Raw genomic sequence first — 26,162 nt, 5'->3', positions numbered from 1 at the left:
TCCATGGGTAAGTTACTCCCTGAAGTTTGTCTGGAGTTCAGCAAGTGTGAGGTCTTCAGTGTCCCATGCAGTTTCATGTTTGGATCGAGTTCCCTTGGGAAAGGCCACAGAATCCGGCAGGAGAGGACTTCACTGCCTTGGCTGGGGGCTTGAGTCCAGTGCATTGACCCTATTATTAAATGCCCACAGGTGACTTTTTGTTGACTAATTTGTAATATTGCTCTTTCTAATTTTTGTTTGTTTGTTAATGACATAAATTATGTAATGACATTTAAAAAAAAGAGTGTTTGCTGTTTTATTGAAGATCTTCTAATAGATATAGTACCTCTCTGATTCTTATGCAAATATACTGGCATAATCTGTGGCATGTTTCCAGATATTGTTACTATCTAGGTCAGATCACAAAGTCAGTGTGACGCACCCTGCAAGTCTGAACTGTTAGGTTATATGTGAGGTTTTAAAGTTAAGCAAGTTTAATAAAAATAAAGTAACTACTTGTGATATATCTGAAATATTCATGTAGTCTTTGGAAACAGATTGTTGTCAGTAAAATGTAGAGCGTCTGGGTGTTTTCCTTGTTCTGCTAACTTAATTTTAAGAATGTGCATATTCTTTACTAATGCCTGTTTTTTCTCCTGCCTGTTTGTGGTAAGGATGTTGGATTTCGATTTGACACGCTCCGTACCATCCTGCAACAGGAAGTTCTGCTGCAGGAGGATGTGGAACTGATTGAGTTCCTTGACCCCAGTATCCTGTCTGCAGGGCAGTGTAAGCAACAGGAAAACAGACAGCTTCCAACGCTACGCTCCCTAGCAACTCCTAATATTTGGTATTGTACAGAGAATATCTACCACTATATTCACTGAGAAATAAGCAAAAAATATATTGTGTGTTCTTTGCGTAAACTGCAGCAATCAAATAACTACTTTTTTTCTCAGGTCTTTGAGTCTTTGGTCCACTAGCCCCCTAATTTTCCCATAAGCATGTTTTTTTCCTCGGGCATTTTATTGAAAGAGTGAGTTTTAATCTGACATAGCTACATGAACCTGAATGGGTACTTCCAAACCCTAATACGTGCTATAAGGAAGACTTATAGTTGATTAATTCATTAATTTCTAAATCTATAGAATGGTGTTTTTGATAAATGAGACATGTTTGTGAAGACTGAATTGAAAAGCATTTTCTTTGCTGTGCTCTTCATAAAATATGTTGGAGGCAGTGCAATTACTTTTCAGACATAGAATACCAGCAAAACAGACTAAAAAATATTTATAAAGATGCATTCAAGTTATCAGAGGCTGGTGAAATTCACCCTAGAATACCGAAGCAGTATCCGAACAGCTGCCACTTGTGTTTGAAAAATAACAAAGATGATGAGTGTTCTGACAGAGTCACTTGCTCAGAAATGGATAGGAATCAGTAGATGAAAATACCTCATAACACAGCCCAGCACTATGTTTTCATACATACGTTAGGAAAATAGATAAAATTATTATAAAGCCACAGCAGGTTAAAAAGCCCAACTGTTTAAGTTCTAATATGTCATTATTGATGCTCTCTGTCAAGCAAGAACTTTTGAACCAGATTTTTCCAGTGGTTTGTCCCAGTCCTACCACTATTCATTGTTACTTTAACTGTTGAGATTATAAAGTACAATATAAAATTTGTGAATATTGCTCAGCTTACAGATGACACCAGGTTTGTAAGTGTTTTAGCAGAATGGAGTTCAAAAGTAGCTTGGAGAAATATTTTGAAATCAATAGAAAAATCAATAAAGACAAAAGTCTAATACTACACTTGGGAAGGAAAAATCAAATTAACAAACACAAAGTGGTGAATAATTGGCTAGGCAGTACTACTTCAGAAAAGGATCTGCACATTGTTGCACAGCATAAATTGAATGCTTCAGCAAATTATTCAAAAAATGTCAAATAGCATCCTGGTATCCTTTTTACGTGCAGGACACGGGGGTTTACTTTTGTATCTGTTTCCCTAAGCCTTGTGTTAGAATACAGCATCTGATTTTGGATACCCCACTTGGAGAGGCATATTTAATTCAGAGACAGTCCAGAGCAGAACAGCAAGAATAATGAGTTTAGAAAATGTAATCTTTTGGAAACATTAGAGTTTGCTAGGATTGTTTGGCCAAAATGGAGAAAATTGAGGTGGGGTGGAACAGTGTTATGATGTGTAGAAGGTAGATAAGAAGGTGGTGATCAGCTGTCATTTGTTCTGTTGAGAAGAGGGAAGGATATGAGGAAAAATAATGTGATTAATTTGCCGATGATTCAGACTGGGCATGAGGGAAATCTTTTGAACTCTAAGGATACTTACAAGTTGGAAGAGCTACCAAGGTGGTTTGTGGAGTCTCTATTTTCTTCTTCAGTCTGTCCGTGATGACCTGGATTAACCAGAAACTGAAAATGGACAAAGTGAGGTCTTAAATCCTTCCCAGTCTTTCTCTGTTGTGATTCTTTTTTTTGTGTGTGTGTGGAGGGGGGTTGTTGTTTTGGTGTTTTGGTGTTTTTTTTAATGTACCAAGGAAGTTGTAGACTTTGTGCCTACTCTTTTTAAAGTTAATTACCTATCTAGAGTATTTTAACCCTGCACTTTAATGAAACTATCAGTAGCCCTGAAAAGTTAACACTTGTAAAGCTTGTTGAAATATGACCACAAAACTGTTCAGAAAATAGAAACCTAGACATCATGTCTTATTTTAGAAATGGAAAAATACACCTTGTGAGTACTTCCAAAACTAAATACAGGATACACAGCTTTTAGGGGTGAAGAAAATGAATATTTTTCTTTCAAAAAATTCTGAAAAATTGAAGTTGTTATGCACCTTGAAGCCCATATCCCATCCATCTCTGTGAAGACTGTAATAATTTTGCAAAACTGCAACTACAATACTATATATGAAACAGTGTATTTTCTAGCAGTTACTTATTTTTGTTGAATTTTTCTACATGAAAATAACAGCTTTATGAAGTTTTTAAAATGTCTTTGAGAAATAACTGAACTGAGATGCTATTAACTCTTGTTCTTTAAGGATTTTCAAAAGCTGCCAAATTATTTAAAAAGATTAGTCAAGCCATCTTTATAAAAATGTGTCAAAACCTAGCGGTGTGTTGGTGTCCAAGTTCAATGAGTCAGAATCTGGAAAAAATAAAGCTGGCATTACTTGAGGGTTTTGTTACCAAAAGAAACATGCCCTTCCCTACTGTACTCTTGAACCTGGAAGTACAGATATTCCAGTTCCTACCCACCCTGGCTTATACTGCTGAGTAGTCAGGGTTTTATCTTTTTCTATTTTCTTTTTTTTTTTTTTAGTCATGTGTAAGAGAAACTGACCTTTCAAAGTGGTACATTATTCTATTACCTGTGCCATAAAAAAGCCAGATAAATGTTTCCTTAGAGTATACTCACCAAGCAATATCAGGTACATATACATCTAAATCTGCTTCTGGGAGTAGTTTTCAGTGTTTACGGCTCCCTTCAGGACCTACATAAAAGTTCCATAATAAGATGTCGTAATCTCAAATGTAACCGAAAACTTCATGATTTTCCCACTTGTTTGACCTCAGAAATCTGTGGTTGATGGTGCTTTCTCTGTTTGCAGGGATGTCTCGCTGCTGCTTGCCTTTGTAAGTGCACTGCTTATGCTTCCTTCGTGGTGGAAGGAATCGTCGTGGCTGCTCTGGGGACTAGTTCTGTTTGTCTATGCAGTCTTTCGAGTGTGGGGCACATGGAGGACAGCCAGGCTGCAAATGTCCCTGCGAAAATACTGTATCCAGCTGGAAGAAACAGTGGCAAATAGCCGAGCTTTTACTAATCTCGTGAGGAAAGCTCTACGACTCATTCAAGAGACTGAAGTAATTTCCAGAGGATTTACCCTGTGAGTCTGTATTTCGCTTTATTTAATACACAGATCCATTCAAGCCAGACATCTTCGAAAATTGTCTTGCTACACTATCTACCATAACAAGTGGAATTACTGAAAAACATAAGTGAAGCTTTTCTTTTACTTAAAATAGTATAATTACCATTCATACTAAAAGTATGAATTCTAACAACTCAGTGTTAAAACCTGCATCCTGAAGGAGAATTAAGTCTCACCAAACTTGTATGCCTTTAAAATCTCATGTGCTGCTAGCAATGAAATACATGAAGAAATTGATTTTGAACCAATTTAGTTAACTCTTTTGGGGAGTCATTTAGAGGATTGTTTGTTTGAAGGTTTTTTGTATCATATATTACCAAATCTGTGTAAATAAACTGACCTTCAAGTAATCATTCATATGTTAGAAAACAAGATTACATGAAAACCATTCTATTTTTATTTAACAAATAACAGTCTGAAGCAACGAGAACACAGCAATCAGCAAAGACCATCAAAGGTCATTTCCCACTTCAAAAAAAATTTACAATACTTTTTTTTCTTGCATACAATTGTTGAGAAGTTTAGAGTCTTAAATTACTTAAATTTACTGCTGAATTTGCCTCCTGTCCACTTAAGGGATGTGAAAGTGTTCCTGGTTATATGGCTCTTGTACCTATTTGGTAATTTTTGCTTCTTAGCTTTGTGAAAGGACATCAGAACATGTTCAGTGTATGCAATGATCCCAAAGCCAAAGGGCCCCCTTCTGTGCACTCTCATAGCCATGTATGCTCTTCCCTTGTAACAACCTATGGTTAGACATGTACCTGTGCCAGTTAGACTTAAGGTTAAAGGAGGTGGGGAACACCAATAGCTAAAATCCAGTTGACTTTCTTTCTAAAAACAATAAAAAATTGCCCTGTGTGCACCAAGAAATTGTTTGTTCGTGCCAGACCGACTACTCTGCACTCAGGCACATGTTTTTACATGCAAGCTTGAAACTGTAGACTTAACATTTTGAATTCATTTTCTAGCTTGAGATACCTTCAGTATGCTTCATTGAAAAAATGTTTCGTTCTCCCTTTGGAATGCATAAGCATGTCTTCAGTCTGCCTAGCTATGTGTTTTGCTTTGGTTTGGTTTTTGCTGAAGAAGCATATAGTTAAGCAATAGGCAGTCTTATCTTTGGTAACGGGTTCTTAAAAGAAATTATTGTTAGGGCTTGTCCAAATTACAGATGAGAAAAACATTTGGATTTTTTCCTAAGTTTAAGCAAACGAACTTGTGGTCAGTGTCTAAATTGCTGGTGTCTTGTTCTTTTACTACATATCTTAGATAACAGATTAACAAAAAACAGACTGGTCTTCAAGCTGATGCTTGATCTAATAGCCTCTTTACTTAAAATGTTGGCAAGCTTTTCAAAAGACTTTGGAGAATGGATGGAGTGGGAGAAGTCTGACTGTGCCAGCATCCTCATTGGAGCAATTGTCCAGTATGAAGAAGTCAGTGCTGTACAAGTTTTGGTTTGGTTTAGCCTGGAGGAAGTTCTAAATCCAGAGTGTCCTTTTCTGCATCCACATATGCCAGAGATGCTGATGCACAGGGCACCATGAAATCCTTTGCTTGAGATAGTGCTTTCTTTATGATCCAAAAGCCTAGCTACCCCTTTTTTCTTCCAGAATTTTGCTACAATAAACCTTAGCAGAGCAAAGCTTAGTATGTTCTCCTGTAGTAACCTTGTCAAAGTCTTAATGCCTGTTCAGAAAGAGTCCCATGGCAATGGAAATGATTGCATCTGGAAAGTTAATGAGTATCTTCTTGTGTCATTTTACATCCTTGAAGGAATGGGATTTCAATCAGGTAGCACGGCACCCTGTCCAGTGATACATATGCTGCTGTTTTACTATGGTGCTAGCTCAGCGTGGTTTGGACTGTGCGTTAATCATGTTGTGAATGGAAATATACTGAAGCTGACATTTAAGTAGTACTGAGTTCAGATTGTGGCTAGCTGTACTTAGCTAAACTCTGATATGGCAAGCCCGGGTCTGCAGCTTTGGCCTGAAGTTCCTTGTGTTCCACCACTGTTTTTTCTCCCCGTTGCATGATCCATTACTATGTTCTCATAGGCTAATTTACATATGCTTTGAAATACCTATGGGCTTGCTTTATTCTACCCTATTTGCCCCTTGTTAATTGATACTTGACTGTATCTGTAAACGTTAAATTATTCTTTATGAGGTTTTGCTCAGTTCTTCACTGGTTCACTGGTCCATGACTGTCTGGTAGTGACTGTTCTGTGTTTAACCAATTCAAGCATTGTGTTCCCTTCATTCCTGTCTCACTCAAAAAAACCACTGCAACCACTTAGAAAAGGAACTAAGAACCCCATCAGGCCTTTCTTGTATTAGCTGCTCTCAAAGGCAGCTGGATATAAGTGTTTACAGCTACTGTTGGCATTTAGGGTTTGTCAGCGTGCTACAAGCTTTGCGACGTAGAGATGCCCGAGACCTCACCAGGGTAGTTTTGATCACAGAAATTGTGTAGCCAAGGTGCTCGGCTCAGACGGAATGGCAGTATTTCTGTCTAATTGCTTCATTTCCAATTAGACAATTAAAGCCTCATCGTGGGTTGCAGCCTGGAATTTCTGCTGGCTAATGAAAGTATGTCCATTGTCTTGCATATTATAAAATGAAAACTGTAGGAATATGTAATGAAAGGCTGCAGCAATAAGCATCAAGTAGTTATTTCCTTGTCTGTCACTTAAATAATTAGCCTTTCTCCAAAATGCTCCCTTTCTACTATATTTTAAACTAGAATCAAGCTCTATAAACACATATTGGTACATATAGCATCTTTATAGAACTGCTTTCAGGTTGGAGTGCAGTAAGAGGTTTTTATTAATGTGTCTATATGAGTTTGTTAGAAGTTGAGAGCCGATTTAAAATTTGGCTTGGAAGATTAATGGAGAAATAAGTCACTGTTCTTTACAAGTAAAATGGGTTTGAAGCACTAGGAAAGAGGAAATTCACCCTTAACCTTTTTTTCTTCTTGCTATTTATGGCTGATACACAACGCTGATAACATTTTGTAAGTCCAATTAAAATACATAGAAGATAAATGGAACATTAGGACATTCGGGATATGGCACGTCTGGCACATAGACATTTGTAGCAAGTTATATTAATTTTAGATTACTGGAATAAAGAAGAATTATTTTGCAAAAAACACTGAAACAAGCCTTCCCAGAAGGAAAGCAAATTGTTTTGCTGAATACTGGCAGTTCATGCTGGGTATGAGTTGTGCTATATTTGTTCTGTATGGGAGCTGGAAATCCTTCCATTGCTGTAGCAAATCTCTCTCTCTTTTTTACGGTAGAAGAATTTTGCTCCTTTTCTTTGAGCCTGCTTCTGACAATTCACCCAGGGCTCGAAGCTACAAACTGCTGTGAGAATTTATCCATAAACACTCCCAGTTGTTACTTTCAAAAGCTAAGGAAACATTAGAGATTGGCATGTACTATATTACATGCTGTGTTCCCTACTGAAATGTATGGCAAGACTAGCGTTTTAAATTTATGTTTAGAAATGGAAAGTAACAGAGTTTGTTTTTATTTTATACAGATTTTAAAGTACTTTATGAGTTGTTATACAAAGCATTTTAATATTACTCATATAATTTAATATGGTAAGCAGTTATTTTAATATGGTATTTTAGCTAGCGTATTCAGTATACTGCTATTTGGCATGAGTCTCCTCGTGTTAACCATATTTTATGTACTGGTATGTGTCCAGCCTTGCTTACTGGGTGGGCTGCATTGCTCTTCATATTCGACAGTGGAGGCAGTGAGCTATTTCACGTCCTCATCAATGTGCAGCATGACCCAGCTAAGCGCATGCAGTAGGACTGACGTTTTTCTAGCAGGATCAGGTCTGCTGGTTTAGTCAGCTCTTCTGTTGGATGAAAGTGGGCTAGAGAGGTGGTTAGCAATGCAGCAACCCACCCCAGTCTTGCCAGGTACTGATAGTGACTTCTGACATGAAATCGCCTCCTCAGCGTGCCCTGGGAAGGGCGGGAGCAGAAGCAGGCTCCCAGTACCCAAACAATTCATCGTCCAGTTGTCTGCAGTATGTTCATTCTTGAGTTGTTTCTAGTAGAAGTAGTCCAAGCAAGTAGAATGGATGAACTGTCCACCTAGGCTATTTTCATTGTTTGTCATAGGTTTGTCATCAGACTGTATATGAATAGATATAATTGGATGTTAGTATTTTTTTTTACTTTTCTACAGCTTAACGTTACACAGACATATTTAACATTCACCCAGTTCACAATTCAGCTTATTTCCAGATGAGGCAGTTTCTTACAGTTCTAAAGCCATTCTGAAGTATATTTGTCCTGGTTCCGGCAGGTATGGGGTAATTTTCCCCCGGAGCCGGCAGGGGGCAGGTATTCCATCCCACCTGAGCCATGCCCGGGCTATAAGAGGCGGTAGCCGGGGCGAGGAGAGCAGTCGCCACTTGGGAGTGGGCTGCGGCGGTACTGTAATTGAGTCTTCATATCCCTTTATCGGTGTTATTGTTTTGTTTTCATCTTCCCTTTTGCTGTTCTGTTAAATTGCACTATTTTAACCCACGAGTTTTGCCCTGTCGATTTTTTTTTCCCCACGGCTGTGGGAGTGGAGCGAGCGGCTGCGTGGCTCTTTATTGCTGGCTGAAGCCAAACCACGACAATATTCTAATAGGCAAAGGGCACAGTTTCTTTTAAATAGTATATCTGGAAACCAAAATATATTTCCAAATATGCTTTTATGGTTGCATACATTTCATGTGTTTATCTGTCAGACTCCCACAAACACAGCTGTCATTCATTACATGACTGATAAAATCTTAGTCACCACTCAGTTTATTTCTGTTGAGCTAGGGAAGGCTCTGCATGGAAAAAGTTGAAAGAATATAGTGTTTTGCATGAAAAACAATATGTAGTAGCACATTGTTCCTGTACAAATTATTTAAAAACAAATTTGCATATAAAGAGGTATATGTTAAATATCTGTGTGTTAACTTCTAAAGCTTACAGTGGGCTTGTGTTGTATCAGAGATAATGTTATGACCTGTCTACCCTTAGTGTATCATTTTGGAAAACTTTGGAGAAAACAAATGTCCTCAGAAGTTTGCTACGGCTCAGATGAGAGTAGAATCAGGCTGTCTACTGTGGAATCCTGGCTGCTTATCGAAAATTTTGATTAAATATATCACTGATATGATGACTTCTTTTTTTTTTCCTCTTATAGTTACTGAGTGGTTTAAAAAAGTTTTCTAAGTAATGGAATAAGAAATCTGATGTACTGTCTTTTAAAAATACTTTAGGACATCTGTACAGTTGTATCACATTTTACTTTTCAAGTTTGCTTGACAGGGTCAGTGCTGCTTGCCCATTTAATAAAGCTGGACAGCATCCTAGTCAGCATCTTATTGGTCTCCGGAAAGCCGTTTATCGATCTGTCAGAGCCAACTTCCGAGCTTCAAGACTGGCTACTCTATACATGCTGAAGCAATATCCTTTTTGTAAAAACGAGTTCAGATACTCCATGTTGCCTACCTGTAGTTGTGCCAATGCTTAGAGTTAGCATGTCTAGAAACATAAAATATCTAATTACACATCTAAAGAAGATAAAGAGAAGGTAGCATAGTAAATCAGGGCTTATGCTTGGTTAAGAATATTCTTAACATTTTTGTCTTTCTGTGTACTGTGCAGTGTAGGATAAGATTCTGTGCACTGAAAACATTGTCCCAGTTACTGACACCCACGCCTTTGGTGTAAGTACTGATAATGTGTTTTAGAGTCCTTCAGCATTTTGTTGTATCGTTCCTCTTAGCCGTCCTTTTCTTTTGCACCAAAACTTCCTTTCTTCTGAACAATATGGCCTTTCACTTGACATCCCTGTGTTCAAAGGTAAGATGATTTCCTGTTTCAGACAAGCTGGGTGAAACTCTAATTACATTAATTAGCCAAAAGGCACATTTTAGAGCAAGGAGTTTCTACTCTCAATCAAAGCAGAACACTTTGTTCAGATTTCATTTTGTGAAGTGTCATATGTATTTCTTCAGTGAATTGTATACTTTCTTTAATGGCATTAGCATTTCAAGGGTTTTTTTTCTATTTTTGTTCTACTTACTGTACCATATAGGAAATAGCAATGTCTTCACCCTGTATTATAGCAAAAAATAACACAGATATGTTCGTGATCTGAAAAAAACACATGCAGGGAAACAAAAGCTGATGGTAACGTGAGTGTTGAAAATCTGACATGACAAATTACTTGTTTTGTCTTCCTGGAACATAATATTTGACGAATATATCTTGCCTGGCAAACGGATGGATACATCGAGTGATGACGTGTACACACACAGAGGCACACACAGAGCTACCAGCACATGCATTCACTTTGAAGAAGATGAGCATTTATTTACACAATAATTACTTGTGTGGGCGTAGGCATCCTCGTTCTGCTCTCAAGACTTCACTCTTAGCTCTGAGGAATAAGGTGTATTTGCTATGTAAAGAACGAAAATAATACTCTGACTGGTTCAGACATGTTGATAAGAGCAACTGATACCTAGCTTGGAAATAATAAAAAATCAGTTCTAAGAACATGGGAAGAGCTGAAAATGGGATCCATTAACATGGCCTTCCCAAATATTCTCCAGCATGAAGAAAGAAAGTCCAGCAGTGGTTATGACAGGTGTGTAGATTGTTGCTGTGGTTCAAGGAATATTGGTGCATATTAAATCGTCCACTAGTTTGGTAACTACTAAACTTATGGCATGGCTTTTAAATTAAGGATTGGGAGAGAAGAAAGTTTTGTTTACTTTGGATAATTTGACATTTATATCAGTCTTTGAAAGTTTTTTTTAAGACGGAAGTTCCGTTATACCAAATTATCATGGACATATCACAGTACGAAGGGCCAGCAGAAATAAATAGCCAAAAATAGCATGTGTATAGGTTCTTGAAAAATGGAGAGAGAAGCATTACATTTGTGTAGAACGTAGTGGTAGAGTGGCAGCATGTGAGCTGAGATGCAGGCCGGGCCAACTCTGCAGTACACGAATACTGAAAGCAAGGAACTTAAATGTAAGGAAGGTGAGTAAAGGATTCCTCCTCCTCACCAGGATGATTAAGAGCAGCTTCAAGGTAGTTCCAGTTTGCCTTATTTTGAATTTTTCCTTGCGTATCATGAATGCCTGAAAATGTATGTGTATTATATGGGCATCGATGGCAAGGAGCATCTTTCAAATAGGTCCCAGTGCCTTGTGCAATTAAATAGTACTCTTATGCTGGAGGGGCCAAAGATTCCTTCATGTTGAAAGCATTCACAGCTGCCACTTGTGACAACTTTAATGCCCTTGTCCGTCATCAGGTTGTTAGCACAAATCTGGCCTACAGCAAGGAGAAAGAGGAACTGGGGAGATTAAGCAAAGGAGTGAGGTGATAAATTGAAGGAAAGGAATGTTGATAAATTAAAGAAAAGAAACTTCCATCCAGAGTCTGGAAATGAGATCCCAATTCTGAGTTTTATAGTTCCTTTTAGTAAGCTCTGCTTTGCACAAAATCAGAGGATATTCTCGACTTTAACTCCTCTAGGTTATCTGAGTATGAACGAATGAATTGCTGTTTGAAATTTGCTTTTTCTGAGCATTTTGAGAGACATGAATCCAGTAGTACTAATAGTGATTTACACTGGCCACAGCTTTTATTAGAGAAAAAGATATTAGAGAAACATTCCAAATATTTAACATTTGGATTAATATTACAAATGACATAAAAAAAACCCCAAACCTATGTTCTTTGCTTAGTCGCAATACTGTTTAAATAAACATTTTGTGTTTTACTGGATATCGCTTTGTATTTTTGTAGCAGAACAGATGTATCTCTGTGTTTAGGCAAGTGGAAAACAGAATTATTTTTGCTTGGAACAATTTTCAGTAGGAATTTAATATGTGAATCGCCTCCTCGTCTCAAGGGCAACAAATTTGAATCTTCCTAGCTAATACACTAAGGATCAAAGCTTAGTTCCATTTTAACTGATGGCTGATCATTCTTCAGGGCCATTTTTGTCTTTAAAGAATAACGAAGTAGTAATTTCTTAAGAGTGTGAGCAAATACATGGACAGGCACTGCTTTGAACCACGGAGTGTGCATTTCTTGGAAACATTTATGTGCATGTATAAATGGGAAATAAACTTCCACATTACAGTTTGCTTTCCTTGGTTGACAGTACTCAGTTGATACTGTGACATGGGCATGACACTTATCATTCAACAACTGTGGTGAGCCTTTGACTTCAGAGACCCATTCTGTGTGATGTCCAGTTATCAAAATAAGGTCCTAGTCTGTGGCTGGGCTTCCTGAGCGGTATACTGGCTACTAAAGGATGATAACGTGAAGTATGCCTTGTTTTCCTTCATCCTTGTGTTTCTTATAATGAACCTAGAAATTTGAGACAGAAATTTATAATGCAGTGAAGTTAATTGTTGCCTTAAGGCTATGGTAAACATGTCTTGAACTGAGACATGTCTATTATTACATATAATGGTTAAAGTAATATAAAAACCATAGAAATAAATTTTCTGCTGCAGTAAAAGGTACACTTTGATTTAAGTTAAGCTTTCATTTAAAACATTGTTACATATTCATAACTTAACAGAAATATCTGTAGCCAAATTATGTTTCAAGCTTACTGTGTCAGAATATCCCTTTCAAACATAATTTGCAACAAGATCAATTTACTCATTTACAGCTTAATAAGGGCTGATAATTTTCTCTACTTTGAAAATACGCATTTGTATGTGCTTAACAAAATCAGCCGAACAGCCTTATAGGAACTGTTTTCTAAGACAGGTTGCATTACAAAATGTTAAGTCAAAAAAGTGTTCAGGAATAAGAAAAATCTATTTCAGTGGGGCAATTTTTTTCCCAGAAAAAGTCATTTCAGTGAATGATGTTGTACAGACGTACTTTTGAGCTAAATACTAATGTGAATTTTCATACATACATTGTTTTAAATCTAGAGCTTTAAAGCTATACAGTAAAATAGAGAAATGTTTAATCTTAACATTTATAGATTTGTATCTCATTTTGTCAACAAATGCAAACTGCAAAGCTTATTGTTGCTTTATTTTACACTGCCTTGAGAGATTTTTTTGTTGCTAAACATATACTTTAATGTATTTGTTCATGTCTGATGTAAATATCAAATTCATACTTTGAATCAGTAAGAGTAATCCTACTGGAAGCCAAAGGGGAACTGCTTTGAACTTAAGCCACTTGCTTTATGTGAAACTTCAAGAGAGACAAGGAAGAACATATAATTGAGGGCCTGAGTTGGTAACTGTTGGGCTGAGTCTTAAAAACTGGCTAATCTAAGTATTCATCTTAATTGTAGATATAAATGAGTGACTAAGTAAAAATAAATTAATAAAGACATCTTAAATGTTAGGTGATATATTGATCTATGCTAATCCATTAAGTGTAGATTTTATAGCCATCAGTATTATTTATCCTACAAAAATATCTGCAGCAAATCAGGATTTTATGGTAATGTATATATCAAATGTGTTAGAGGGAAATCTATTTGATGAACCTGTTACAGAGAATTAAAAATCTTAATTCACAGCTTTATTCATGGCAAATCGAATTGCATAAACCTGATATGTTATCATTACTCACTTCAACAAGACTAGAAGTTTAGTAAGACTTGCTTGCGGCTAATGTGCCCCCTTTTAGCTAGACAGCCGCCTTCAGCAAGTAGAATAAATTAGTACCTTCCTAACCAAAATTTGTTCCCGTGTAAAACAGAAAAAATATACAATTATACTTTAGCCTTATACCAGATCTATCAAACTTGATGGACCAGTAGTATTTCATGAAGTGGAAAGTCATATTCCTTACATTTTATGTGAAATGACAGTTGGGTGCTTGCAGAAACCATTCAGCATTTTCTCATGCCTTTCTTATTCTGATTTGCTCGTATCAGGAAGAGTTCGTTGCTCAAAATCATAGAAGAGAAAGGCAAAAGAGAGAAAATAAAAGAATATTTCTCTTTTAATCTGGAAGATAAAGGTATAGCAGGATGCAACGGCTAAAAGCTTAAACTAGAAATTAGGCATTTTGGGTTAAGTATTTACAAGATGTTATGCAGACCAGTCACTACTCGCTCAACAAATCTCTGCACTATATTCCATTGAATTGTGTAATAACTCAGGCAATACTTCAGTTGCCATGCTAGTTGCTTAATATTTTTATACTTAAGAGCCTTGTGGGTTCTGCGTCATGGGAATCTATGGTTTATTCACTGATTTAATTATATTCAAGCTGGATGGAGGAAACTTTATAGCTTATGTTACTGGATGATGTTAATAGTCTCATCCTCAGCTGGTGCAAGGTGGCGTGATACTCTATTTCCATTGAACTATATTGATAGGTAGGACCTGGGTGTTGGATCATATAAACTCAAGCAACTTTATTTTTGTTTTAAGTGTAAGGTGTCATTCTCTGTTGGCAAGGCATAGCGTTATAAAAACAGACATGGGATAGTAGTATTTTAAACTGAATGCTGTTTTACCCCATTAAGGTGGAATGGGTATAAAATGCATTCTGTGTCTGAGATGCACTGAGCACAGGGAAAAATGTGAATACCCTCTAGTAGATCTAGTAAAAATTTATTCCTTCTCCTCTGTAAAAATTCAGTTATTGCATCATGAAACGTTAGAAAAAGACGTATTTTTTTAACTTGGGAAAGAGAAAGCTCACACGAGAAAGCAGTAAGCTAAACAAAAAGCCGTACCCTTTTTGGATCAAAAAAACTAAATCCAAAATCTGATGCTGGAAGGTCTGTGTAAAGATACCTGGGCATTTTTCAGTGTGAAGTTTCTTCCTTGACCAGCCAGTTGATCACATACTTTGCTCATCCCTTCCTGCCTGGTGAGCAGGTGAGAATTTTATAACAGAGCAGCTTGGATTTCTCAGGGATATTGTGAGGCCCTGCTGCTAGATCTTTAGATGGGAATGTGCTTTTGAAGAGCAAGGTACAAATATTAAATTGTTATGTACAGGGGTACATCAGTGTTCTTGCTTTTCTATAGGTAAATAAGATTGGCTGCCTGACAGAGGTTAGATTTTCACTGTATAGACATTTTATTCCGGATCTAACAATTTATTATTAAGTAGCTTTGCCTTCTCTTCTTCCACGCTAATCAGGAATGTAGGTTAAACAGATGAATAAAATGTTTTCACAAATACATAGAAAAATTTAACTAACCTAAGGTTAGTTACTGTATTTTGGCTTTAATAGAAAACATTAGCACTAAAAATACTTGCATTTTAGAGCAAAGCAAATGAAGGAAATGTGTTTGTGTACATCTATATGTTTGTGTGTATGTGTTTAAACTTTCTAAAGGTTTAGTCCTTAGGAAGCTAATGGGGACACGGGATCAGTTCTCTGCTTTCATCTAACACATAGAAATGGGAGTGGGACGGCAAAAATAGAGGAGGGCAAGGCAGGAGGTATGGGAGACCACTGGGAATCCCTAGGTGAGACATAATGTCAATAAGTGGCTCCTTTGGTCAAACCACACATTGAGAGATTCCCTGGATTATTTTTTTTTAGCATGAGCTTGAAATTCACATGTCCAAACTGCTTTGTCCAGACTGGCCTTCATGCTGTTGGAAATCGGGTTTTTTTGAGGGAAATGATTAACAAGGAATATAATTAGTCTCTGAGATAACTGGTCCTGAAGGGCTTTGAGCTGACTTTTCTATCTATGGTGGAGTTACCATCCTCATCCCATATGCTCCATCTGCTGGGCATGCAGTCAGGTTAAGTTAGAATAGACACCGTGTTTATGTGAGGCAGCAGCTGGTGGCAGCAATATATTGTGTTTCTGAGTGATTTGCATTGCAGGTTTTTGCCTGCATTCATGCTTCTGGAGAACATTTAATAGGCTTCTTTCTTCCTGGACTTTGGAGAGAAATTAGGGAGAAATGTAGTTGTTTGTTTAGAGCATAGACACTTAGTATTGCTGTTTCCTGGACCGCAGAAATTTTATTTTATGTAATGTACTTCTACTCAAGTGGTAAAAATTTTCTTGAGCAAATCATTATTACAAGTTTAATCCTATGAGGATTTAGCAGGTGGAAAATTTGGGAGTGAAAGCGGGTGGAACTTGTAGCTTCCCCAGAAAACACAGTAGTTGGACAAGAGACAGGTGCTTCTAAGCGGCATTATGTGCCCCAAGAGATGAGAGCATTCAGTTTGTGAATCAAAAGATAAATGAAAAAAATGATAGCTTAAATTAAGGCCTTATTTTCATGAATGCTTCACAAATATGTATTTTTTTATGTATTGCTGTGGAACAAATATGCTTATGACCATAGGTTGTAAGTTTTGTGCTTTAAAGCAAATTTCACTATTTTGTGACTGGGTAATTATCCAAAAATGTGCAGAAATCTTGAACTGTTCCTCCTTCCCTGTTCCCAGCATGAGGTTAGCTTAAAATTAGTGCTATTTTAAAATAAATGCTGCCTAGCCTAATAATTATTTTTTATGTGTGTTCTGGCATCAGTTATATTGTGCTTGCTTCCCACTTTTTAAGCGTTTCTGAGGACTGGAAATGTACATTTTCATACTCAGAATTTAAATGTGCTGAATAGTGTTGGAAGATAATAGGTTGCCACTGTTTATGCCAAGATGATGGTGGCTTTACAGTGATATAATCAATAAAATTAATGGTACGACAATCTGGGACCTCCTGTTTTTCACGGTACTGTTTGAAATGTCAAAGAGCAGTTATTGTAGAGATCTTTGAGCAGTCAGTCCCTCCACAGACAGAACTCGCAGGGAATTCCCATCCTCCTGAGTTTGGTTAGGCTACCTTAGAAACTTAAAATTGCACAAGAATTGTTCTCCTCTTTCCTCTGTTACATATATGATTTCTGGTTTAAGATTGACATGAGATACTTCTTGGAAACTTAAGATTTAAAGATGAAATATTTTCCTCACTTGAAAGGGGTGCAGGGATTTTCCATCAATCTGTTTTTTTTTTCGTTTCATGTGTTTGTAGTTAGATGTAGGTGCTTTGTCAATGTCTTCGCTCTCATCCTTCTAAGAGCCTTTAAAACTTTTGCTCTGAATAAGGATTGCAAAATGTTCAACTAAACAGGATTCAGGTAGATTTGGGTGGAATGTATGTTCTGTCATATAGATTTCTAGAAATAAGAAACCTTATTAGCTGGGTGTTTGGGGTTTTTTTCCTTTTTTTGTGTGTTTAATGCAAAAGTTGCTTTGTTAACCACCTTAACTCTGGCTAAACCTACCCTCTGAACTCGGAGAGCGACAATGTGACCAGTTACATCTGTGTAGTCCCCTTTAAGGAGCTGGGTCTGGGACTGAGTGAAGAGCAGGTATCTGAAGAGGAGGCACACAATCTCACCGATGGCTTCAGCTTGCCTGCACTCAAGGTAACCTCTCCTAAAAGGACATATGCATCCACAAAGGCTCCTCATGAAAATCTATTTCAGTTGTCGTGAAGCCCCGTGGCTTGTAGGTACTACCCTGTAGTAATGCAGTCAACTGAGGGCGAGATGTAATCAGTCTCATATCGTGTGTTTCTATGTTTATTGACATTTAGGTGATTTCTTCTTGCATATAGCTGAAGAGAAGTTGCACAGTACAACCTGAGGATTTTTTTATGCAAATCACATAAATTCAAGTCAGTGTTTTATAGTCAGCTTGATCCATCTCCTTCTTAAACATGATCTTTTGCTCTCTGATTTCACTTGATCCTAGCTGACTAATTTCCAGATTTGTATTCATGTCTTTTTTAGCTAATCTCTTGACTTGAATAAAAGGATGGACATGGAAAGATAGAAATTAGTTGTAATTGCCAAAGGGAATAGCTGCATTTAGTTACACTGAGGCGTAGAAATCATAAGCTTGGACCCCTGCTGCCATGAGCCAGTGTGGTTCTTTGATCTTTGAAAAACATTTAACTGAACAGAATGCCAACCATATAATGGCCTTTTTATCTATTTTGTTTTGAGATGTTAAGCATTTTTAATTTGCATGAGTAAATGTTTGCAGTTGGGAAGAAGATCTAATTTGAATGCAAGCCGTCTACACTCTAGTGGTTCTCTGCTGAGGCAATTCCCTTTTAATGTGTTTTTTTTTAATGGAAAATTCCATTATTGTGTGACTTCTGTCTTTTTATGGGGTTAGCTCTTGTTGCTTTTTATTCATTTAATTCCTAGACCTTGACTTCTTTTGTTCTGACAGTAAATGTTACCAGTAATAGTGGTTGCTACGCTTTGAGGCTTTGTCTAATTAGTTGTAAGCTAAGAGCTACATCAGATGTAAGCTTTTGGGATTTTTTTCTTGCCTTTTCATTAGCTGAAGTTCTAATTGCAACCAAGCCCACTTATGCACCCTCTTCTTTTTAAGTGCAAGAAGCCAGTCAGTGTTGCCCAAGCTTGTAAGCTAAGTCTTTGTTTACCTGCAATTTGCAGTAATTTAACTGAAATTTTTGGCTTGAAACTGAATACTGATCCAAGCTGAGGAGAGCCAGTTGGATGTTTTGGGTGAAGTTTAAGTGCCAGTAAAAATCATCAAAAGTCACTGGCAGAGCAAGCTATTTGCAACCCTAAACAGATTTGGAATTTCCTTTTCTCTCATCATTGTGCCTTTTTTCAGGTAGGTTTTTTGATTCTTATTGTCAATTACTGAAGGTCACTACTTTTTATATGCTACTTTTTCACTGCTTTTGCATTATGTCTGGTGAAAGGGATTGGTCTTCTTTTGTGTTTGTTATAGCATGAGCTCTTGACTTTCTGTCCAGGGCACCACACCTTCACAGACACTTGGGTGACTGCTGCCCATTTGTTTTATTTTAGCACCCAGCCAAATCTCTGCCTTGCATGTGCCCCAAATTCATTTCATATCATTCTGTGTTCTTGCTTCTCATAACCATCTTTTTTTAATTGAGAATTATTTTTTTCTTTTGGAATATTTCATCATTTTGCATCCAAGTATTTTTTTATAAACCCTTGGGTATATCAAACGACATCTATCTGAAGGCATTTAATTTTTTGTGTTACTATTCTGAATGATTTGCTCTTGATTGTTCGCACACTGAAAAAAGCTGCTACTTGTCTATAGTGGTATGAGTACAAAGATGTAAATACATTATCACAAATCCTATAGATCCAAAATCTCAGAACAAGTAAATTATTAGTCCTGTTCTGTGGAAGGGGGCAGAAAAAACCATGATGAGTAATTACTTTCTCTTCCTCAGCCTGAAATGCTTGAGAACAGATTTCAGACTACACCTCATACTTACCTACAGTGGATTCCTTTTAAAAAGGACCAATATTGTAGAGAAAAGTGTCATAACCTTTCCTTATCATTTAAAAAATATAAGATTCTACTGTTCTGTCATGGTCTACTGAGCCAACAGTCTTCTCTAAACTAAAGAAAACAGTTCTTTTCACTTCATTGGAAGTGGAAGTTCTCGAGAAATCAAAATTGTGGGTTTCCTTGCTTCCAGGTGGACTGCCCTCTTTTGTACCATATATAACATTGTCAATAAATTAACTTCTTACAAGTCTTTCCTCCTTAGTGGCACTGGTGAAATTTCTCGCTTTGGCTGAAGAAAAGGAAAAAGTTAGCAGCTCAGATGTAGAATGTCTTTTGTTGAATTACAGTGCAATTAGACTCAACATTTCAAGGCTGGGTGTGGGGCAATGCAGTAGTTAGTAGATCGCAGAAATGATAGCTTGGCATTATAAAGGAAAAAATGTCTTTGCTGCCACTGGAATTTTGGCAGCCCTTTATGAGCTGTAGGGTATGTGGAGATTATAGCAAATAATGAGACTGCCTGATGAGAATACGAGTTTTTAGGCCTCTGTCAACTTTCTGAGCATAATTGCGTATAATATCCTTCATCGAAGAATTAACAGTCACCTAACGTTCACAAGATCTGAAACTCACATGGTCTGGAATACCCTTCAAAAACATTCAGTGGATTTTCTCAGTTTTTCAAAGTTCTGTGGCTGGCCAAGAAATGTTTTCCCATGGTTTATCTGTACATTTACTTTGTATGCTGCCCGTCTTCCCAGGTGCACAGAGCTAACCCTACCTTGTTTTGCAGGTCCTCTTTCAGCTCTGGGTAGGGCAGAGTTCAGAATTCTTCAGGAGGCTGGTGCTGCTCCTCTCCCCAGCCAACGCATCCCCCAAGCCCTTGGTCTCCCCCGAACGGCTGCCTCATCATATCTTGTCTGATGTGACTCAAGGCCTACCTCACACACACGCTGCCTGCTTAGAGGAGCTTAAGCGAAGCTATGAGTTTTATCGGTACTTCGAAACTCAGCATCAGTCGGGTTTTGAACGGCCAGCCAGAACAAAGCAGAAGTCAAGAGAGCTGAACAGCCTTCAGACAGCAGTACGCAGCTTGCAGCTTCACCTCAAGGCGCTGCTCAATGAGTAAGTTTACACATGAATTAAGAGAATATGCCTGTAAGGAAGAAGGCTTCAGACTTTGGGTTGTCAGCTCGTATGCCAAAAAAAGGCAGATACGTATAGTCATTGCAATCATAGGCATATCTTCACATTAGCATGGGGTCAAAGATCCTCGGTTAAATATGGGATCTCATATTGTTTCCTGGTTATTCTTTAAGTATCTGGTGAAAATCCAAAGCTAAGCAGTACATTAAGGTCTTGCTTTGCTTTTGTCACTCCCTTGAAAAAATCCGAAAACATACTTATCTTCCATGGATTTTGCAACATACCAAAAGCTTGATAAGAAAGTTCAGCTCATAGTAGCTACCTAGTAAATATTTTTAAAGATTCATCACTGCCTTGATGAAATAGTTGAAACTGTCCTACTCCTTTAATCTTACACGTAAGCATTACTGTAATGAACACAGGTGAGCAATGTATCTTGACATGGAGAAAAGGATCTTATTTTTGAAATTTTTGGGGCATCTTTGAGGAGTTGGCTGAGTTAGTTTCTTAAAACGTGAAGAAAATAACAGGATAACAAATGAAATACTTGAAGGAATGGTGAAGTCAAATATTTATTATTACTTATTTCTGTTCATCTCCTCATCACTTAGGGTAATAATTCTTGAGGATGAACTTGAAAAACTTGTTAGCACTAAGGAGACACCTGAGTTGACAACAGAAGCCCATCAGGTTCTGGAACAAAAACTAAAGTTTATTCAGCCTCATATCCAGGCAAGCAACAGCTGCTGGGAAGAAGCCATTTCTCAGGTGGAAAAAATGAGTGGAAGAAACCCAAATAAAAAAGGTAAATGTAAGAGATTAATTTAGCAACTAATGGGATACACTTCAGAGATGGAATGGTCAAATGCATCAAAGGCAGTGTTCAGCCCGTGTATCAGAACCATACACTTTGAAAAATTATATGCATATGTCAAACTTTTTCATTATGATGACCTTCAAGATTTTGTTTCAGCAAAAAATGTAAACATGCTCCCTCAGTCTGTTAGACATGTGGATTCAGATTGTTACATTTCCAGGTATAGATCAATAGTGCTTTTTGCCTTTGATTGGTGAATCACATGTGAAGGGGTAGGATTCTGATGTCTTGTGCCTGAGATTTTCATTTATTTACTGCATAAAGATTACATAGTTAATTGAAATTACAGTGGCATTATCATGTAACTTTCTTGAAAATGACATTTCCTGGAACATTTTAAATTGTAGAGTATGTATTGAGCATATAATGCCTATTTACTTGCTCTCTCAGACAGAGCAAGCTAATCCTCTGTGTGGTTAAAAGTCATACTGAGCAGCACATCACAGCGTTTTGCCTTATGTCCCTCTCCTTAGTGACCTGTACTGCCCGTGCTATTCTCCGTGTGAATCACAACTAGCTTAAACAATGGAAGGGAACTTAGGCTCTCCTGACATGGAGTTAAACCTATAATTTCTAATCTTTCTTTTCCACAGAATTACAGAATGGTAGGGATTGGAAGGGACCTTTGGAGGTCATCTAGTCCAACCCCCTTGCCAAAGCAGGTTCACATAGAGCAGGTTGGACAGGAACACATCCAGGCAGATTTGGGGTATCTCCAGAGAAGGAGACTCCGCAACCTCTCTGGGCAGCCTGTTCCAGTGCTCTGTCACCCTCAAAGTAAAGAAGCTTTTCCTCCTGTTGAGATGGAATTTCCTGTGTTCCAGTTTGTGCCTGTTGCCTCTTGTCCTGTCGTTGGGCACCACTGAAAAAGAGTCGGGCCCCATCCTCTTGACACCTGCCCTTTAGGTATTTATAAGTATTGATGAGATCCCCCCTCAGTCTTCCCTTCTCCAGGCTAAACAGACCCAGGTCTCTCAGTCTTTCCTCATAAGAGAGATGCTCCATTCCCTGGATCGTCTTTGTAGCCCTCCACTGGACTCTCTCCAGCAGTTTCCTGTCTTTCTTGAACTGGGGAGCCCAGAACTGGACAGAGTACTCCAGATGTGGCTTCACCAGGGCAGAGTAGAGGAAGAGGATAACCTCCCTCAACCTGCTGGCCACATTCTTTTTAATGCACCCCAGGAGACCATTGGCCTTTTTGGCCACAACGGCACATTGCTGGCTCATGGTCATCCTGTTGTCCACCAGGACTCCCAGGTCCCTCTCAGCAGAGCAGCTTTCCATCAGGTCAACACCTAACCTGTGCTGGTGCATGGGGTTATTCCTCCCTAGGTGCAGGTCCCTACACTTGCCCTTGTTGAACTTCATTAGGTACTTCTCCACCCAACTGTCTAGCCTGTCTGGATCTTGCTGCATGGTTGCACAGCCTTCTGGTGTGTCAACCACTTCTCCCAGTTTTGTGTCATCAGCAAACTTGCTGAGGGTACACTCTGTCCCCTCATCCAGGTCGTTGATGAATACATTGAACAAGACCGAACTCAGTACTGACCCCTGGGGAACACCACTAATTACAGGCCGCAAATTAGACTCTGTGGCACTGATCACAACCCTCTCAGCTCTGCCATTCAGCCAGTTCTTGATCCACCTCACTGTCCACTCATATAACCCACACTTCCTAAGCTTAGCTATGAGGATGTTATGGGAGGCAGTGTCAAAAGCCTTCTAAATAAAGGTAAACAAGGTTCACTGCTCTCCCCTCATCCAGCCAGTCAGTCATGCCATCATAGAAGGCTATCAGCTTAGTCAAGCATGATTTCCCCTTGATGAATCCATGTTGACCGCTCCTGATAACCTTCTCTTCCTCTACATGCTTAGAGGTGACATCCAGGATGAGCCGTCGCATCACCTTTCCAGCGATGGAGGTGAGGCTGACTGGCCTGTAGTTTCCTGGGTCCTCCTTCTTTCCCCTTTTGAAGACTGGCATGACATTAGCTTTCCTCCAGTCCTCAGGCACCTCTCCCATTCTCCATGACCTTTCAAAGATGATGGAGAGTAGCTTTGCAATAACATCTGCCAGCTCCCTCAGCAATCGTGGGTGCATCCCATCAGGGCCCATGGATTTGTTGGCGTTGAGTTTGCCTAAATAATCTATAACCTAATCGTCCTCGATCAAGGAAGGGTCTTTCTTTCTCCAGGCTCTGTCTCTTGCATCCAGGGTCTGGGATTCCTGAGGGCTGGTGTTAGCAGTAAAGACTGAAGCAAAGATGGCCTTCACTAACCCCGCCTTCTCAGCATCCTTCATCACCAGGGCACCAACGTCATTCAGCAGCGGGCCCACATTTTTCCTAGTCTTTCTTTTACTACTGATGTACTTGAAGAAGCCCTTCTTATTGTCCTTGACATCCCTTTCCAGATTTAATTCGAAGTGGGCCTTAGCCTTCCTCATTTCATCCCTTCAAACTCTGACAATGTTCCTATATTCCTCCCAAGTGGCCAGTCTCTTTTTCCACATTCTGTAAACTTCCTTCTTCCATCTGAGTTTTTCCAGAAGCTCCTTGCTGATCCATGCAGGTCTCCTGCCTCCTTTGCCTGATTTCTTACCCATAAGGATGCACCGATCTTGAGCTTGGAGAAAGTGGTGCTTGAGTATTAACCAGCTCTCTTGCACCCCCCTTCCTTCTAGACCCTTAATCCGTGGGATTCCTCCTCTTTGAAGAGTCCAAAGTCAGCTCTCCTGAAGTCCAGGGTTGTAAATCTACTTTTTACCCTGCTTCTTCCACACAGGATCCTGAACTCCACCATCTCATGGTCACTGCAGCCAAGGCTACCTCCAAACTTCACATCCCCAACTAGTCCTTCTTTGTTTGCCAGCATAAGGTCCAGCAGCGCACCTCTCCTTGTTGGTTACTCCACCACCTGTGTCAAAAAGTTACCATCAGTGCTCTGCAGAAACCTCCTGGACTGTGCATGCCTGGCTGTGTTGCCTTTCCAGCAAATATCAGGGTGGTTGAAGTTCCCCATGTGAATCATGAGGCTATTTCCAGCTGTCTGTAGAAGGCCTCATCAACTTCCCCTTCCTGATCCAGTGCTCTGTAGTAAACACCCACAGCAGTGTCTCCCATATTAACCTGTCCTTTAGTTCTTACCCGTAAGCTCTCGACATGTTCTTTATCCACCCCTAGGCAGAGCCCGATACATTCCTGTTGCTCTCTCATGTAAAGAGCAACTCCACCACCTTGTCCCGCTTGTGTCACTTTCCTAAAAAGTACATAGCCATCCATGACAGCATTCCAGTCATGAGAGCTATCCCACCATGTCTCTGTAATTGCAATGAGATCATGGCCCTGCAACTGCACACAGATCTCTAGTTCTTCCTGCTCATCCCCCATGCTGCGTGCGTTGGTGTACAGGCATTTCAGAGAGGTAATCGAGCATACAGGTTACCTGAAGGGGTACAAGAGGATCCACCACAGCCATACACACCCTTGAGATGGTTGGCCTTCTGGATCTCTTCTTGTGAGTCAGCTAAGGAACTTTTGTTGCTACTGTGGTTGGCCTGGCTTATTCCCCAGTTGGATATGATGGCGTGAACATTGCCATCTTGGACCCCACCCCCCGAGTCCTTCAGTTTAAAGCCTGCCTCACCAAGTTGGCCAGCCTGCTGCCAAAGATTCCCTTGCCTCTTCTAGGCAGGTGGATCCCATCCCTCTCTAACAAGCCATACTCATCAAAGAATGTCCCATTGTCATAAAAGCCAAAAGCCTCACGACGGCACCAGCCATGTAGCCAGGTGTTGATATGCATTATCTGTCCATTTCTGGCTGCTCCCTTTCCTCTAACTGGTAAAATGGAGCTTTTTCCAGGCACTTTTTTACTGTGCTAGGAAGGCACAGCCCAGCGTCTGAATAATGCTCGTAATGGAGACTGCGTCAGGAAAATTATGACTTGGGGTATCAGCAAGTTACCTACAGAAATCCAGATTTGTAGTGAGCTAAGCTTTTAATGGTACATGGGTGGGATATGTAGTAGATGGATGAATATTGCTGTGGGCCTAGAGCGCACGCTCACCATGTTCATTCTTACGTCAGAACTGGGAGCACTGGGAGACCCGACGCAGGCTCTGTCCAGGTCCAGGCATGGTATAACCAAATTTGTGTGTACTTTGCCTGATAGTCTAGTCTTACAACTTCCCTCTCAGTGCTGCATAAAACAACCTATGAGGATATTAGTTGTTGTCTGATACATTTGCATGTGGTAGCCTGTTGTGTTCTGTTGATGCCCCCCACAACCGGCAGTTGCACTGAGCTTTGTTTCCCTTTTCCTTAAATGTTCTTTCTAGACTGCACACCATAATATTTTTAGTTATTTTAGTTTTATTTTTAGTTTGTGTATAAATTTCACAGCAGGCATTTTTATTATAACTTGTTTCCTTTTAAAGTTCAGTACAAAAATAACCTAGTGTGTGATCTGGAAGGGGGGGTTTGCATGGGAAATGAAAAATTAAAAAACCTTCATTTTCGCTTTTGTCCAAGAGCCTTTCCTGGAAATGTGCTGGGGTTGAATTCTATTTTGCAACGAGTTTACTGAATTACTTCACAGGAGCTACCTTTAAATTATGTTGGTCATTCAAAACTATTTTTATCTGACTACTTTCCTGATATATTTCTAAGCAGTCCGGCTTCTGTGAGCTGATCTTTTCAAGCTATGCGTGAAATCAAGCGTATTCTTCTGCTGTCTTTCTACAAATCTTAACAGCTGGCCTGTCGGTCATGATTACCTGAATTACTTCATTAAATTATCTCTCTTTTTCCTCAGTGCTTCCTGAAAGCTCTTTGGAAGAAGATACCTTCCTGCTG

At 39.0% G+C, this 26,162-nt stretch overlaps 1 protein-coding gene across 1 annotated transcript in view; it reads left to right on the top strand.

Moving 5' to 3' along the window:
- Positions 1–26,162, top strand: part of VEZT (vezatin, adherens junctions transmembrane protein) — a gene marked incomplete at its 5' end in the record, with an annotated part of 44,836 nt that overhangs the window by 9,049 nt on the left and 9,625 nt on the right. Inside the window, 6 exons of the mRNA XM_009882647.1 lie at positions 654–829; positions 3,620–3,895; positions 9,290–9,427; positions 17,245–17,392; positions 20,077–20,408; positions 21,041–21,234. Coding sequence (XP_009880949.1) covers positions 654–829; positions 3,620–3,895; positions 9,290–9,427; positions 17,245–17,392; positions 20,077–20,408; positions 21,041–21,234 — 1,264 coding nt within the window. The remainder of the gene's footprint in view (positions 1–653; positions 830–3,619; positions 3,896–9,289; positions 9,428–17,244; positions 17,393–20,076; positions 20,409–21,040; positions 21,235–26,162) is intronic.

This window comes from Charadrius vociferus, unplaced genomic scaffold (assembly GCF_000708025.1).
Source record: "Charadrius vociferus isolate BGI_N301 unplaced genomic scaffold, ASM70802v2 scaffold72, whole genome shotgun sequence".
Lineage (NCBI taxonomy): Eukaryota > Metazoa > Chordata > Aves > Charadriiformes > Charadriidae > Charadrius > Charadrius vociferus.
Note: the sequence above shows the minus strand (reverse complement) of the source record. Positions and strands in the feature narration are given on the sequence as shown.